Source organism: Hippocampus zosterae, chromosome 2 (assembly GCF_025434085.1).
Source record: "Hippocampus zosterae strain Florida chromosome 2, ASM2543408v3, whole genome shotgun sequence".
In the NCBI taxonomy this organism is placed as follows: domain Eukaryota; kingdom Metazoa; phylum Chordata; class Actinopteri; order Syngnathiformes; family Syngnathidae; genus Hippocampus; species Hippocampus zosterae.
In genome coordinates, this window is record NC_067452.1 from 4,744,908 (window position 1) to 4,759,587 (window position 14,680).

Here is a 14,680-nt window from a genome sequence, read left to right on the forward strand (position 1 = left end):
TACCGTTATGAGGATGAAGTGGAACGAAAAATGAATGAATGGATGGATTACTCATGTATAATACAGTAATCTTTGAATAATGGGTAAAATAACTCCAATCTGTAATATAATCTACTATTACTAAAAACGAAGACCATTTTATACAACCAAAGTGTAGTGCCATAAAAATGTGCATGTAATACGCACCCACTAATCTTTTCTTTTCTTCTTTTTGAAAAGGAGCTTTGTTAGCAAATAAGAGATTTATAAAAGAGTGAGCCGCCCCCTGCGGCGTGCATACCAAAAACTCATATAACTGTGCAATTATCTGATAGCCCTTCTATGGCATTTCCCATTGTCATTGGTTGCAAAGCTGTGTTGTAGGTATTTTGAATTAATATTTGCCCAAATCAACAGCTTGAACCAAGGTCACTTGGCTTCTTATTTGGAGACTATCTGCCGAACGAAACCCTGCACATTCTGGGAGAGGAGAATAGAGGGAAAACAAAACCAGCCAGCCTACTGTCAATGATAAACCCATGTGGAAACAGCACCGAATGCCACAGAAGCAGAAATACTGCTCACGCCTCAACAAAATCTGAAAACAAAAACAGGTCGAGAATCTTGTCATTCTACTGTTTCATTGGTTGAGTGCCTTCAATTTAAAAGCTGCATCAAAGGCATCACATTGTATTTTCTTCATAATGAGGGTGTACACTTGAGCGGGGCATTTCTGAATACCGATCTGAATGCTTCAACGTGTGCAGTTTTAAAAAGTTATTTGGAAAATGTTATTAACATTCACGCTTCTATCAATGGGGATAGAAGATCACGTCATGTGAAATGCCCTGGCACTCGAGGTAAATGGCAACCTTACTGAAAGAAGGGATTCAGGCCAAGCCTGGGCCAGTCGGAACTATATCTTGGAGATGATTTTAAGTCTGCTCTTATCTGTCCCCGTAAGACCAAGATGAGATGATGTTTCCGCAGGAAGGGGGGGCCTGATCGTGGAATGCTCTCCAAAAGCAGGATGGGCCTTGGTTCTAGTGTAAAAAAGGCCTCATGTGTCGAATTAAAACGGAACAGGACGAATGAGGCAGTGCTGCATGTCTGATCGGGACTCGTCCATCCTGAATGCGTCGGAGAATTAAAAATTCAAACCATCAATGATTCTCCTGTCCTCTGTTGTCCCACAGGAAGTCCCGTCAACCTGACATGCAGAGCATTCTTTGGGTACAGTGGTGATGTCAGCCCACTCATTTACTGGATGAAGGCGGAGAAGTTTATTGAGGATCTGGATGAGGAGCGGGTGCGGGAGAGTGACATCAAGTAAGTCCTTTCGTGCCAGGTCTTCATAAAGTAACACAATGAAATGGCATGTACAGCTTGGTTTGTTACATGAGACAGATGATTGACTGAAATACGAGCTAGTGAGCGGAGAGGAAACAAGTTGGAAACATCAGGAAAAGAAGCAAATGAAATGACGCCGACTCTGACATTTCGTTTGTGAGAACAGCAGCTTAGTTGGAGACGTTTCCATGGATGACTCCCTTAATCTCTTTTTCAACCTGATAAAGCAGTTTAAAGGGAAACAGAGCGGTCCTTGTGAAGTAGGAATGCAGTCTTCCTACTTCTCAATCTTAGACAAAAGCTGCCGAATGAAAAGGTTAACAATGAGCAGTATGACAAGGCTGGGAGGAGGAGTTGGTGTCATAGCATTTTCAGATGCCTCTCCGCGTACTAGCATGCTCTCAACACAACTCTCTTCTCATGAAAGACACAGGGGCCAATTTGAGTCTCCAGCAGGGGTCCCAAACTCACTGCCACACTTTTTAAGTAGTTGCAGCTGAACTTGCGTCGTGTCAATTTTATCATAGATCATTGCAGCCCAGTTACAACATGCCAAAGAGTGTAGTGGTTGTATTGCCCCTGAAATTGAGTCCCAAGGTCCATTGGCTCTGACAGTGGTACCTTTCTCGACAACTGCCAACAGCATGGACCTTTTTTTTTTTTCATTTTTACACATTCAAAGCCATCCATAACTTTTCCCCCCTCTTATCTATCAGATCTTCAGATCTCCATTCCTTCTCGCTCACTCAGGTCTTCATCCTCCCTCCACTTCTCTATACCCTCTGCCCGTCTCATCACAATGGGGTTCAGAGCCTTCAGCCACTCTGCCCCCAACCTCTGGAACTCACTTCCACCCAATATTTGTAACATTGATTATCTTCCCACATTCAAAACCCACCTATTCAGACTTGCTTATTCTACTTAAATTTATCTCTTATTTATAATTTTATCTGTGGTTTTCTTGTCTGCTCTTGCCTGGAAAAGTGTCCTTGAGTGTTGTGAAAGACGCTTACAAATAAAATCTATTATTATTATTGGGCGGCCCGGTAGTCCAGTGGTTAGCACGTTGGCTTCACAGTGCAGAGGTACCGGGTTCGATTCCATCTCCGGCCTCCCTGTGTGGAGTTTGCATGTTCTCCCCCGGGCCTGCGTGGGTTTTCTCCGGGTGCTCCGGTTTCCTCCCACATTCCAAAAACATGCGTGGCAGGCTGATTGAACACTCTAAATTGTCCCTAGGTGTGAGTGTGAGCGTGGATGGTTGTTCGTCTCTGTGTGCCCTGTGATTGGCTGGCAACCGATTCAGGGTGTCCCCCGCCTACTGCCCGCAGACAGCTGGGATAGGCTCCAGTACCCCCCGCGACCCTAGTGAGGATCAAGCGGTTCGGAAGATGAATGAATTATTATTATTATTGAGATCCGACGTGAATATCGAGATATGAAATGTTGTCCATTTCGTGTCATCGGTGTTCCCCATCTTACAGCTCATCTCATTGTTAGACATTGAATATCTGGTATAAACAGCTAGTGCATAGTTTTGAGAATAATGTGTCAAAAAATGTGTCATCTCTCCCCAATTAGTCAAAGACTAATTTTCAGGTCACAATTTATTGATTTTCGGACGTGCACACATTTTCTCAAGGAAAACATTTTCTAGGCATGAGGAAACTTTCTTGACCCCCCACAGTGCGAACTGATTGTTTTCCCAAAGTGTTTCTGGCATTTCAGAATTGTTACTGAGCATCAATATTCACAGTAAAGTTTTGAGTATAAAAGGTACATTATCAGATGTACAAAGACTTCTGTGTTTACATCTTAACACCGACAATGACAAGAAGCCACTTTGGAATTCCCATTGTTGTGGGAAATAAATACTGTATCACTGGACAAGAACTTTTTATTTTGCGCAAAAAAAAAAAGTGTTCCTGAATGTGGTTTTGTTGCCCTTTGATCTTTCTTTCTGTCATGCGCAGCAAAGATGCGTCGATTGTTGACTCACAAAGGCCTTAATTTATCTGACCTTATATCGGGCGCTCTGCTCTGCTTCAGGACAATACGTGAGCACTTGGGCGAGCAGGAGGTCTCCATCTCGCTTAGCATCGATTCCCTGGAGGAGAGCGACCTGGGAAACTACACTTGCTACGTGGAAAATGGCAATGGTCGACGACAGGCAAACATCCAGCTCGTCAAGAAAGGTAGCGCTTTTTGAATGTGATGAATCCACACAGTGGATTTTAAGGGCTTTGATTCAAAGTTGTGACGCGTCTGAAGTGGCCTTCACTCTGACAACAGAATGTCTTGCAAGAATTGAGCAAGCACAATGAATTTTGACTGCTCGTTTCTGGCGTCGGGAAGAGACAGGCAGGATTAAGACAGTGCCAGAAAAGCCACTCCACTGATAAGCAGTGACCTCTTGTGATGCTCGATTCCACCTTTTATCATCCAGCATTTCATTTCTGACCCTTTTAATCGTTTCCCTCATTTTGAAAGCAAACCTTGCATTCTGACAAGCAGTGGTACTTCGAATTATGCTAAATAGCACTTTTATGTCAAGGTTATTATTTTAAAATGTAATCTATAGTTGCCCCCCTGAATAATTGTTCAATACGCAGTTTGAAAAATACACTTTGAAATTCTCGCACTAACCCGGCCGGTGTTTGAACCACTGTCATGCACAACGGCACACATCTCGAAAACGAAGCACCATTTAGTTGCTATTGTCAGGTTGTGCACGAAGCGATAGGATAATTGCTTCGTGCACAACAAAAATAAGGAAGTGGATCCCTGAAATGCAGACACCAAACAAGGTCTCCGTATCAAAAGGGGTTTAATATACAAAAATTGGCACCGACAAAGTAGTAACATAAAGTGCTGGTCAAAACAAGGACCAGAGGGCACAAAAAAACGAATAACAAAAAGCGCTTGCACAAAAGGCAAGGGGGAAAATAAGAATCGCGAAGGCAAACAAAAAACAATGTAACCACTACACGCAAGCAAGAGCCAAATCACAAACTAAGAACCATACTTACAAAATACTGAGCACCGAGAGTTCAAAAAGCAAAACACAACGAGGTCTGTAGCAATAGCAGTCAATGAGCAAGGACGTAGCAAGGCGAAATTCAATACTCCAGCGACATGTGCATATCAGAGGGCTCCTTAAATACAGAGTGAGACTAATCATAGATTGGCAGCAGGTGTGCACAGAAGTCCGCTAATGCCACCTGCTGGCCAGACTGAAACATAACCGTGACAGCTATGCAGAGAGACTCATCTCCCAAACATTAAACCTACAAGAGAATGTTGCACTTTATGGAACGTTACATGAGCACTAAATAATGTCATGTGATGTTTAATATTGAAACATCACATCACACAAAAAAATATAAATACTGAAACATTTATTTATTTTGTGCATGCAACACTTTGTTTATTTTCTTTTCTACCCCCCCCCCCCCCCCCAAAAAAAAATTGCTGCTGTAGACTACAAATTTCCCCAGTGTGGGACAAATAAAGGTTATCTTATCTCATATTACTGTTGAAAAAAAAGTATCAACAAAGATGAGGCCAAACAAACATCATGAAATTAATGCTGACTCCACTGTATTTTATGTTTCTTCAAATATTTATATACATTAGCTCGAAAGCATTTCTATTCAGTGAAGCTCTCCGCTTCAGTCAGCGCTTTGACTCTAAATTGGGGGCTGGCAACCCGCGGCTCCCGAGCTGCATGCGGCTCTTGAGTGCCCCTTAGTGGCTCCCTGGATTTAAAAAAATTGGAAAAATGGAAAAAAGATGAGGGAGTGAAAATATTTTTTGTTTGAAATTGGTTTCTGTAGGAGGACAAATAGTATTAACATTTTCCAATGCTGTAAAAATGTATCGAATAAATATTACATTTCAACCTTTCTGTTGATTTGCATCATAGACTGCGACACACGTTTCTATTATCAGGGCGGGATGCCAGGCAGGTGGCTGTTGTAAGAGGGAACGGCGTTTCATGTCCAATCCACCGAGGGAACTGGCAAAGAATGGCAATCTGATGGACCGAGAGAAGCCTTTTAAAACAGTACACGTCATTTACGAAAGTTAACACGCTACAAAAGTGCGTCCCGTGCCTCGTTTATCTCAGGGGCTGTTATGGCTGTTGCTCATTATCCAAGTGGCGGCCTCTGCAATTTCACTCGATTTGGCCTGCTTCTTGTAAGGAGCTCATCATTTTTGTGGTAGTGTGGATGGCAAGCTATTGGCCTCATACACTTTTTAAGGGGGCCACTGGCTCCCCTTACTGTCTGGTGATATGAGGAGGCATGCAGTAAGTAGTCCCAAGAGTAGGAGCAGAAGAACTTCAGAGTAAGCCCTCAGAGTAAGCATTCCACTTTTTCCTCGTCCGGGAACTGAGTTAGTTCAGGATGCGTCGCAATGAGGAGAAGTGAAGGTGGGGTTAGCAGACTTTGAAAGATCTTGCCAAGACAAATGTACACAACAATCTCTTGCCTGTAGCTTCACGAGGGATGCAGGGAGATTGTGCTGCCTGGAGCATCATTTCACCTTACATGAACACACACACACACACACACACACACACACACACTGAAGCACACAACAGTAAACTTTGCTGGCATGTCAATGAGGGCCGTTGTTTACCAGCATCAGTATTTGTCTCAGTGTGACGTGTCGTGGGCCAGGAGGCATTCAGAAACTGGAGATCAGACTTGTTTTACTTGAGGCTAAGCCTCACTCCCACCCGTTGATCTTCTAGGGCAGAGGGGTCCACACTTTTTTAGCATGCAAGATACTTATCAAATGGCCACATGCAAATTATGTATCAGGACCTACTTTATTAATTCACTTGATTGTTCTTTTACAAATAGCCTTTTGGTGTACAAAAGTACCTTGCATAACTGCATGAGCTATTTTGCACAGTACAACTTGTGTACATTTCCTGTCCTCACTTGACTTTCATGACTTGCCCTGAATGGAATCAGCCAAAGGTGGAGTCTGGACACGAGCTCCGGAGAGCAAGCCATGTGCAAATCTTCCAACGGACATGAGTCATGTTGGAACAGTACTTCGACTTATTAATGTTTTTAATCAATAGCCCGAAAATGTCGCTCCACTGTTCCTTCCTTTGGCCAGACAGCATGCTCCCTGGGCAAACCGACTGGCGTGATGGGGTCTGCCGGATGTTCCACATCACCACACCAGCTGTGAGCCGTGACGTGCCATCGCAGGGCCCCAGGCCTTGCGGTGGTGTTCGGGTGGCCAGCTTTTGTGTCCTGCTGGCCTTTGTCCAATGCCGGACATACCGCAAACGTGTGCCCGAATATATCGTCCACTTCCCCTCGGCCCGCCCACTGCGCAGGAAATCTGAGACGCCCCACCACAGAGCTGACCATTAAAAAAATCTTCTTGTCACTCTGTCATGAAATACTTGGCTTACTTGTGCGGCAAATTATTTTTATACTGTATTATTAAGTGCAGAGGTACCGGGTTCGATTCCAGCTCCGGCCTCCCTGTGTGGAGTGTGCATGTTCTCCCCGGGCCTGCGTGGGTTTTCTCCGGGTGCTCCGCTTTCCTCCCACATTCGAAAAATATGCATGGCAGGCTAATTGAACACTCTAAATTGTCCCTAGGTGTGAGTGTGAGTGCGAATGGTTGTTCGTCTCTGTGTGCCCTGCGATTGGCTGGGAACCGATTCAGGGTGCCCCCCGCCTACTGCCCGGAGACAGCTGGGATAGGCTCCAGCACCCCCCGCGACCCTAGTGAGGATCAAGCGGTTAGAAAGATGAATGAAGGAATGAATTATTAAGTTTAAAGTTAAAATGGAAAACCGTGTCGTTGTACACTCATACAATGCGTATGAGACTGGCTGGTATGTCAATCAAATGATAAATTTCACATCAATGGATGACAGGAGGAAGTGTACTCTATTTTTTTAACTCATTCAATGACATTGACATGTAGCTGTATCAATAGCATCAGACAGTGGTTGAGTTGACCGACTTCCCCTTTGCAAGCTCCTGGTAGTTCACAATCGACAAAATGGGCACAGCTATTCGAGTTTGATCTTTCAGTCAGCCGGCTCCACTGCATTTGTTGCTTTTTGTTCACCGTGACAGAACCAAATGGAAACAGCCTACTTTAGTTTACGGCATTTGAATGAAAATGTATTATTTCACCCTTATTAGTATATCACTCTAAAATAGCTTACCATTCATCGATATTTATATTGCATTTTTATTGTGTTTGTTCGAAAATCAAAATTACACCGAATGTGCTCACAAGATCATGATAAATGTTTGGGTTATTTTCAGGTAACGGGCCCTAAATGGCTTTGTCTCCCTGCATTTGCCTTCACAGCTGAACTCATGTACACCGTGGAACTGGCCGGCGGTCTGGGGGCCATCCTGATCCTGCTCATCTGCCTGGTGACTCTGTACAAGTGTTACAGGATTGAACTCATGCTCTTCTACAGGAACCACTTCGGCAGTGAGGATCTAGATGGAGGTAAAGAGGAATTTTTGTAAGGCTACTTCCGCAGGACCTGCATTTGTATCCTTGTTGCATCCAAGCGAACGATTTCTCAGCACACTGGTTGTTGTCGTTCTCCATAGCAAATAGTTGATGAGCAGTCATCTTTGTCGCACTTTCCTCAATGCAACATAGGTTTGATGAGGCCTGTCTGCTGCGTTTATGCCCTTTCTTCCCACTACGCGATACATGGTTCAGCTCATACATTTTTCACACTTGGAGGAAGCAATCAACACAGTCAGGCAAAAGAGGTACAGAGCATCAGGCATGGGTTTGGCAAAAGTGGTGTCACTGTGAAAATCTCAGTCGTGACAGCTTTTGTGCAGCCACAGCCCTCAAGAGAAAGGTTGACATTGGAAATTATTTTTCAACACGTTGTGTCATTGACAGTGTCTGTCGATTGCAGTGGCAAATAATTAATCTTTTGGATTACAGTCTGAATGCTCACTGTGACCTCATAGTAATCGTGTGAACTGAGATGAATGTCCATCAAACACTCGCAGGAAACTTTTGTGAAACGAGGCAACAAAACAACTTTTACAAAAGTGTGGCATCAAGGATTAAATTTCAGTTAGGACGGAAACATTTAATCGCTAATTGAGGACGCTAAAAAAAACAACTTACCGTATTGGCCCGAATATAAGACGGCCCTGATTATAAAACGACCCCCTCATTTTCAACTCAAGTTTCAAAAAAGTCTTTTTGAAGCCTACATTAATTTTTATGCAGAAAATAATTACAGTACATCTGAAACAAATGATTAGAACAATATATTTGAGAGAATAAGCATCTTGAAGTTTACACCATAACGTCTCCTCAGCTGCCGGTTAACCTGGCCATTCTTCGACCCACTTTTCTCCAGATTGTCACTATCTTTCTACATTTTCTGTTATCTCTTCTATTATTTTGTTCTCTTTTCTTTCTTACCGCTATTTTTCTATTTTTCTTCTTCGTGCTACCGCTATTTTTATTTTTATTCTTAGTGACAGGGGTTCGCTTTGGCCTGGGGAGTCAAGTTCAGCATTCGCTTCAATGGATATCTGTCGCCATCCAGCGTCGTGAATGGGTATAATGTCTAGACCCCGAATATAAGACGACCCCCACTTTTTCAGTCTTATTTCAATGCAAAAAACACCGTCTTGTATTCGGGCCAATATGGTATTTACGGTGACCCTGCATTGTATCCCCCCCTGCTGCCAGGGTTAAGCAGCAGCAGCTCCAGCGTTAGCAGCGCTCAAGGGCTGGCGAGAGCCGTCGGGTGACTTTTCAAAGCCAGTTTAATAGGCGTAAATGACTCGGCACACATTGATGCTGACAGCCTGATACAGTTGCCATTTCAACTGATCACTTTTTAACAAACCAGATTTACTAAAGTGTGTTGTTCTAGCCGGCAAAATTGCAATTGTGTTTCTGACATGAGTTTGTTTCATCAAGCAAAATGTACAGGGAGACATTTGTGCAGATTCTCAAATGTTTGTGGGAAGGGAAATAGTACGGAGCCCCTAAAGTGATGCGGAGGACAAAAACAGAAATATGTTTCTTGTCCTAATGAGAAACAATTATCCTCACATTGTCTTCTCTTCGTTGGTCAATGACATTATTTCGTATCATTGTATTTTGAGGAAAGAGTGTAGGTCCTCTTCTGCTGCGTTTGTCTCACTGCAGTGGTTGAAAGTCGACTACCCTTCACAGGAAGCATGCTGACGCAAGTGAATAAGCTAAAGCTGGCACTCGCAGGGAAAGATGTTTCTCATTCGGACCAGAGCGTTTTCTCATTAGAATGAGAAAGTTTCTCGTCCTAACGGGAAATATATTTTTTCTCCATGTCACTTTAGGAGCTGCGTAAAATAGTGTGTTGTTATGCAGTTTAAATTGCCGTATGTTGATTATGTAAAAATTCTAATCAGTTGGTTGTTCATTATTAGTTTGAAATGTGTTTTGTCTTCTTTTTTATAATTGCACTTTAGCCGAGCAAAAATGTATTTTTAATCAGTATAACCAATTATTCAATAGACTTTTCATTCAGATATCCGAATGTCAAAATATTTGATGGCTGCAGCCCTAACTTAAATTCAAACAAATATGGAATTAGTATCGTCAAAACTATTTTAAAAAACAATCCCCATACCTCATTGGAAGTTTGTGCTTTCAGAGTTGAAGTGTGCTTAGCGCCCATCAAACTTAATGGAGCCTGGAGACACAGCACATATTACGCCTACACCTCAGCTGGCGCTCACCACTACAAGTTCAGGAGTTCACTCCGTAACCGCGGGCTCTCGGTGCACTCGCATATACAGCACCCCACACCCTCAAACCTCTCCATTTCTAATGCAGCGAGTTCCAGTATTTATATGTCCTATGTAGTTCCTCGGAGTCAACTCTTGAGGATGCACAGCTGTTATGCTGGAGATACTTGAGACTGACTCTGACAGTAGCAATGCTATTCCTGTTTAATTAATCTGGAAAGTAAATTTATTGTTGTTGAATGTCAGAATGGAATGCACTAAATTTATCATATTTGTCAGGCAGTTGGCTTTTGGGTTATTATTGGCTGGCCTCCCCCAGGAAGTAGCATTAGAGCAACCCATTTTTGTCATGGGCCACATTTTAGTTACCATTTCCTCCTGGAGGGCCATTGTGACTGAAATCATATCATGAAGTCAAGAATAACATTGAAGTTACTGTAATGAAGCGATTGACAACAAGAAAATGCTGACCATCTCTCTCTTGTTTTTTTACATGTGACATTTTTTTTGCAAGCATCATGGAAGTTAGCATGTTTGATTTGCTTTCGCGGGCCACAGAAAATGATGTGGCAGGCCAGATCTGGCCCCCGGGCCTTGACTTTGACACCTGTGCACTAGAGGTTTGATGCGGCTGCTGCGGGGCGCACCATCTGAACAGTCTTCAGTGAGCCAGTTAGAACTGCCATGTCCGAAATATGAAACGTTTGAGTGTTTTAAACAACAAACTCATCTTAGATTTTTCAACCAAAATGAGGTTATTTTTCTGCACATTAACCCAGAAAAATAAAGCACACCAGTTTTCGAGCAAGCACCTGTGATCAAGTTTAAAGTTGTGGAGAAATGCATGTTTACAACCTATGGCATTCATCGTGGGACTGATTGAGTTCTGTCAGCCGGATGCATGCGTGTAAAAGCGCTGCAAGTACAACATTTTAGCCTACTGCATTGCCTGGTTAGCCTTGTGTTTTTATTCCACTTAAGGAAGGACATAAAAATGAGTCAAGGAGCTGAAAAAAATGGAGCCATGTCATTTGTATCGCTGTATCATAGTCAAAGGCTCATCAGCCCGTCTTCTAATAAGTGAGCTGAGAAAGAAAAGATGAAGGAAGTAAAATCCCAGTTGTCCAGACAGCAGTCCTTTTTCTCACAGCTGACTCCAAAAATTGAAAGCAGCCACTGAAGTGTCTTTTCGGGTGAGCATTTCAAGACAGCGAGATGGTAACAAAAAAAAATGTCCTTCATTGAAGCAGCTGTCTTGTTGTTCTGAGATGTTAGAAACAAACTAGAAATATTATCTTCAATTGAAAAAGTCCTCACCAGCACCGATGAACATCCAGGGTATGGACATAGAGAGGGTGACCTCCTACAAGTACCTTGGTGTTCTTCTGAACGACAAACTGGACTGGTCTTCAAACACGGACACCCTGATTAGGAAAGGACAGAGCCGAGTCTTCCTACTCAGGAAACTGAGGTCTTTTGGGGTTCAGGGGTCACTCCTTAAGATGTTCTATAACTCGGTGGTGGCCTCGGCCATCCATTATGGCATTGTCTGCTGGTCAGGCAGCATCTCAGCCCGGGACAGAAAGAGACTGGAGCGAATGGTCAGGAAGGCCAGTTCTGTCCTGGGTTGCTCCCTTGACACTCTGGAGGAGGTGGGCAACAGAAGGATGCTAACTAAGCTAAAAGCTATGATGGACAGTCCCTCCCACCCCCTCCAGCCCGCCCTGACAGCACTTGGTAGCTCCTTCAGCCAGAGACTGTTACACCCGCGCTGCAAGAAGGAGAGATACCGACGCTCGTTCCTACCGACTGCTGTCAGGCTGTTGAATAAAAAATAACAATCATAATAATAATAATAATTAAATGATGTGAAGGAAAATTGTAAATAGTACTGCGATTTATCCATTTTGTGTTCATATTGCATTTAATTGAAAGATGTTTATGTTTTTTTTTTCTCTTTCTTCTTTCTACATACATTCTTGCTGCTGGAGGCTGTAAATTTCCCCAGTGTGGGACAAATAAAGGATATCTTAAACCCTGCGTTTACACAGCTCAGTGAAGCCATGACAGCGTCATTCGGTTCCACTTATTTATGGCAGTCAGCCTTCTCCCCACACGAACATTATTAAGTCAAAAAAAATACGATATCTGGTGATCATTGGGAAGTGTGCTGGAGGCTGGCTATTAGCCACTTGTTGGTTCATAATTCATCCATCCATACATTTTCCGATCAACTTTATCCTCATATGGGTCACGGAGGGTGATGGGGCCAATTCCAGCTGTCTTCGGGCAGTAGGCAGAGAACACCCTGAACTGGTTGCCAAGAAAATCGCAGGGCACACTCACACCTACAGACAATTTAGAGTGCCGGTATTCTATAAACCTGCCATGCATGTTTTGGGAATGTGGGAGGAAACTGGAGTACCTGGAGAAAACCCACGCAGGCACGGGAAGAACATGCAAACTCCACAGAGGAAAGCTGCAGCCGGAATCGAACACTGCACCCCTGCACTGTGAGCCAGATGCACGAACCAGTCGCCCACCGGGCCGCCCAGTTCATAATTCAACATATCGTGATTGTTAGTCCATTAGCAGAATTGCCAGTCTTGTCTTTGGAAAACAAGAAAAAATATACAAAAAAAGTCAACAAACAATAAGAGTGTAGTTGCTCTGATTTAACTCTTGTAGACTACCACGACCTGGATGATTGAGAATCTACACAGACCTTATCGCAAGCACAATGGTATTTCTATTGTGACAGTTGTGATAGTGACACTTAACAAAAACTAAGGTGATAATATTCATATTGGGCTAACAATTTTTTTCATGAAAAAAATATATACGGCTCACGTATATGTGTGTGTGTGTGCTTGTATTTGAGAGGCATGTGTGAGTGTGTTTTTGGGGCACCAAAGGGTCATATATTTTAAAGTGATGCAGAGAGAGAGAGAGAGATTTGTGACAAAAGGCCTTGACAGATTTGTATGTGCGTTTGCGCCTACAGATAGCAAAGACTATGACGCCTACCTGTCCTACACGAAAGTAGACCCTGACCAGTGGAGCCAGGAGACTCGGGAGGAGGAGCGCTTTGCCCTGGAGATCCTGCCCGACATGCTGGAGAAGCATTATGGGTATAAACTCTTCATTCCAGACAGGGACTTGATCCCCACAGGAAGTAAGCTCTCCCTCCATCGCGATGCGTCAAATGTTGTGTGGCATGGCATCGCCGGTGTCTGCACAGTGGTACCGTGGCGTGTTTTCTTTTGCTACCGTGCTGTAGCAAAAGTGGCCCAGCAAGTTGTTTTGTCAGACATGAGCTCAAAAGGATAGACACCATGGAGGGCTCCTGGTTTCAGTGGACTTCAAACATTTATTGTCGGACATTGTTTATTTAAAAAGTTGCACAAATTTAGGTTGAGATGTGAGGTGGTGTTTTATTCTTATTGTCTTGGTTACTACTTTTGACTTTGGAGGGACATTTTTACCAGGGGATTTACCTGAATTCAAAATTATATGACCAGGATGATGGTCAAGTTCCATTCGCAAAATGAGTTGGCAAAAAAAAAAAAAAAAAAAAAAAAAAAAAGCATAATTTTGGCATAGCAATGTGAGTGGTTGGAAGCTGGAGCTCTACTGATCAATCCCGTCCATGGTCCCGATCCAGTTCTTACTCAATGCATGCTGCGCAGTCCGCAAGCTCCTGGTGCATGTGCATGTTTTGAAACATTTCTCTGGACGACCCCCATCAGGCCGCGCCCGACCCTTCAGGACTCCCCCGCCACCACCTCCATTACCCGCTTATGTCTGATGGACTCATCATGTGGATGACTTGGATGGCATCATCATTGTACTTGCACCCACCTGTCGTCGCAGGCTCAGCACCATCACTAATTGTACTTGTCTTGGGCACCATTCCAAGGTCAGAAATTCTGACTCTGAATATGTCCCCAATGTGAAGTGGCCCTAATATGGAGAAAGTGGCGTATAAATGCAAGGAGTTTGGTAACTTTCTGTAATTGGATGCAATCCAATCACGAAAATGCCATTACAGTGTTCCCGTGCCTATTGTGGAATTCAATTTTCCGCTGAATTTACAGAACCCATCCTTGATTATTCAACTCGCCTCTGTGCTCTAACGGGAAACTGTTTTTCTATTAAACAAGCCTCTGGCACCCTCTTGTGGCAATCTGCTCTCAAGCAACGATATTAAAGCGATCCATCTCAACTGAGATATTTTGGGAGCAAAGGAAGGAGCTAAGTTTAGCCGAGGAAGTTAGGAAAGAATCGTCTCCGCATACATGTGCTCTTTGGGTTCTTTATTTTTTATTTTTAGTTCGTTATTTACCTACCAAATCATCAGTAAGTCATTTGTTTTTAAAGAGAATTCTGATAAAACTGACATGAAACTGTTGTTATATATTTAAGGTTTAAACAACTAATTTCGGCAAGAATAAATCTCATTAAAACAATGAGTCACATTTTGTTACTATTCGTGGCAGCCCCCCCCCTCCACACACACACACACACACACACACACACACACACACATGTAGTGAGGAATTACTCTATCCAACTGT

General features: G+C 43.3%; 3 protein-coding genes across 7 annotated transcripts in view; all 3 read left to right on the forward strand.

Annotated features, from left to right (window-relative positions):
- Positions 1 to 14,680, forward strand: part of LOC127596358 (interleukin-1 receptor accessory protein-like 1) — a 268,134-nt gene that overhangs the window by 242,223 nt on the left and 11,231 nt on the right. For all 4 annotated transcript variants that reach the window (XR_007961441.1, XR_007961442.1, XR_007961443.1 and 1 more), the window contains 4 exons: positions 1,176 to 1,308; positions 3,376 to 3,521; positions 7,687 to 7,833; positions 13,108 to 13,278. Coding sequence is in view for 1 of the 4 variants with exons in the window: in XM_052058749.1 (XP_051914709.1) it covers positions 1,176 to 1,308; positions 3,376 to 3,521; positions 7,687 to 7,833; positions 13,108 to 13,278 (597 nt within the window). In the remaining 3 variants the exon portion in view is untranslated. The remainder of the gene's footprint in view (positions 1 to 1,175; positions 1,309 to 3,375; positions 3,522 to 7,686; positions 7,834 to 13,107; positions 13,279 to 14,680) is intronic.
- The window catches only part of LOC127596382 (probable G-protein coupled receptor 34), a 281,249-nt gene that overhangs the window by 202,740 nt on the left and 63,829 nt on the right, over positions 1 to 14,680 (forward strand). The gene's annotated exons all lie outside the window — the stretch shown is intronic.
- Positions 1 to 14,680, forward strand: part of LOC127596401 (uncharacterized) — a 158,576-nt gene that overhangs the window by 138,016 nt on the left and 5,880 nt on the right. The gene's annotated exons all lie outside the window — the stretch shown is intronic.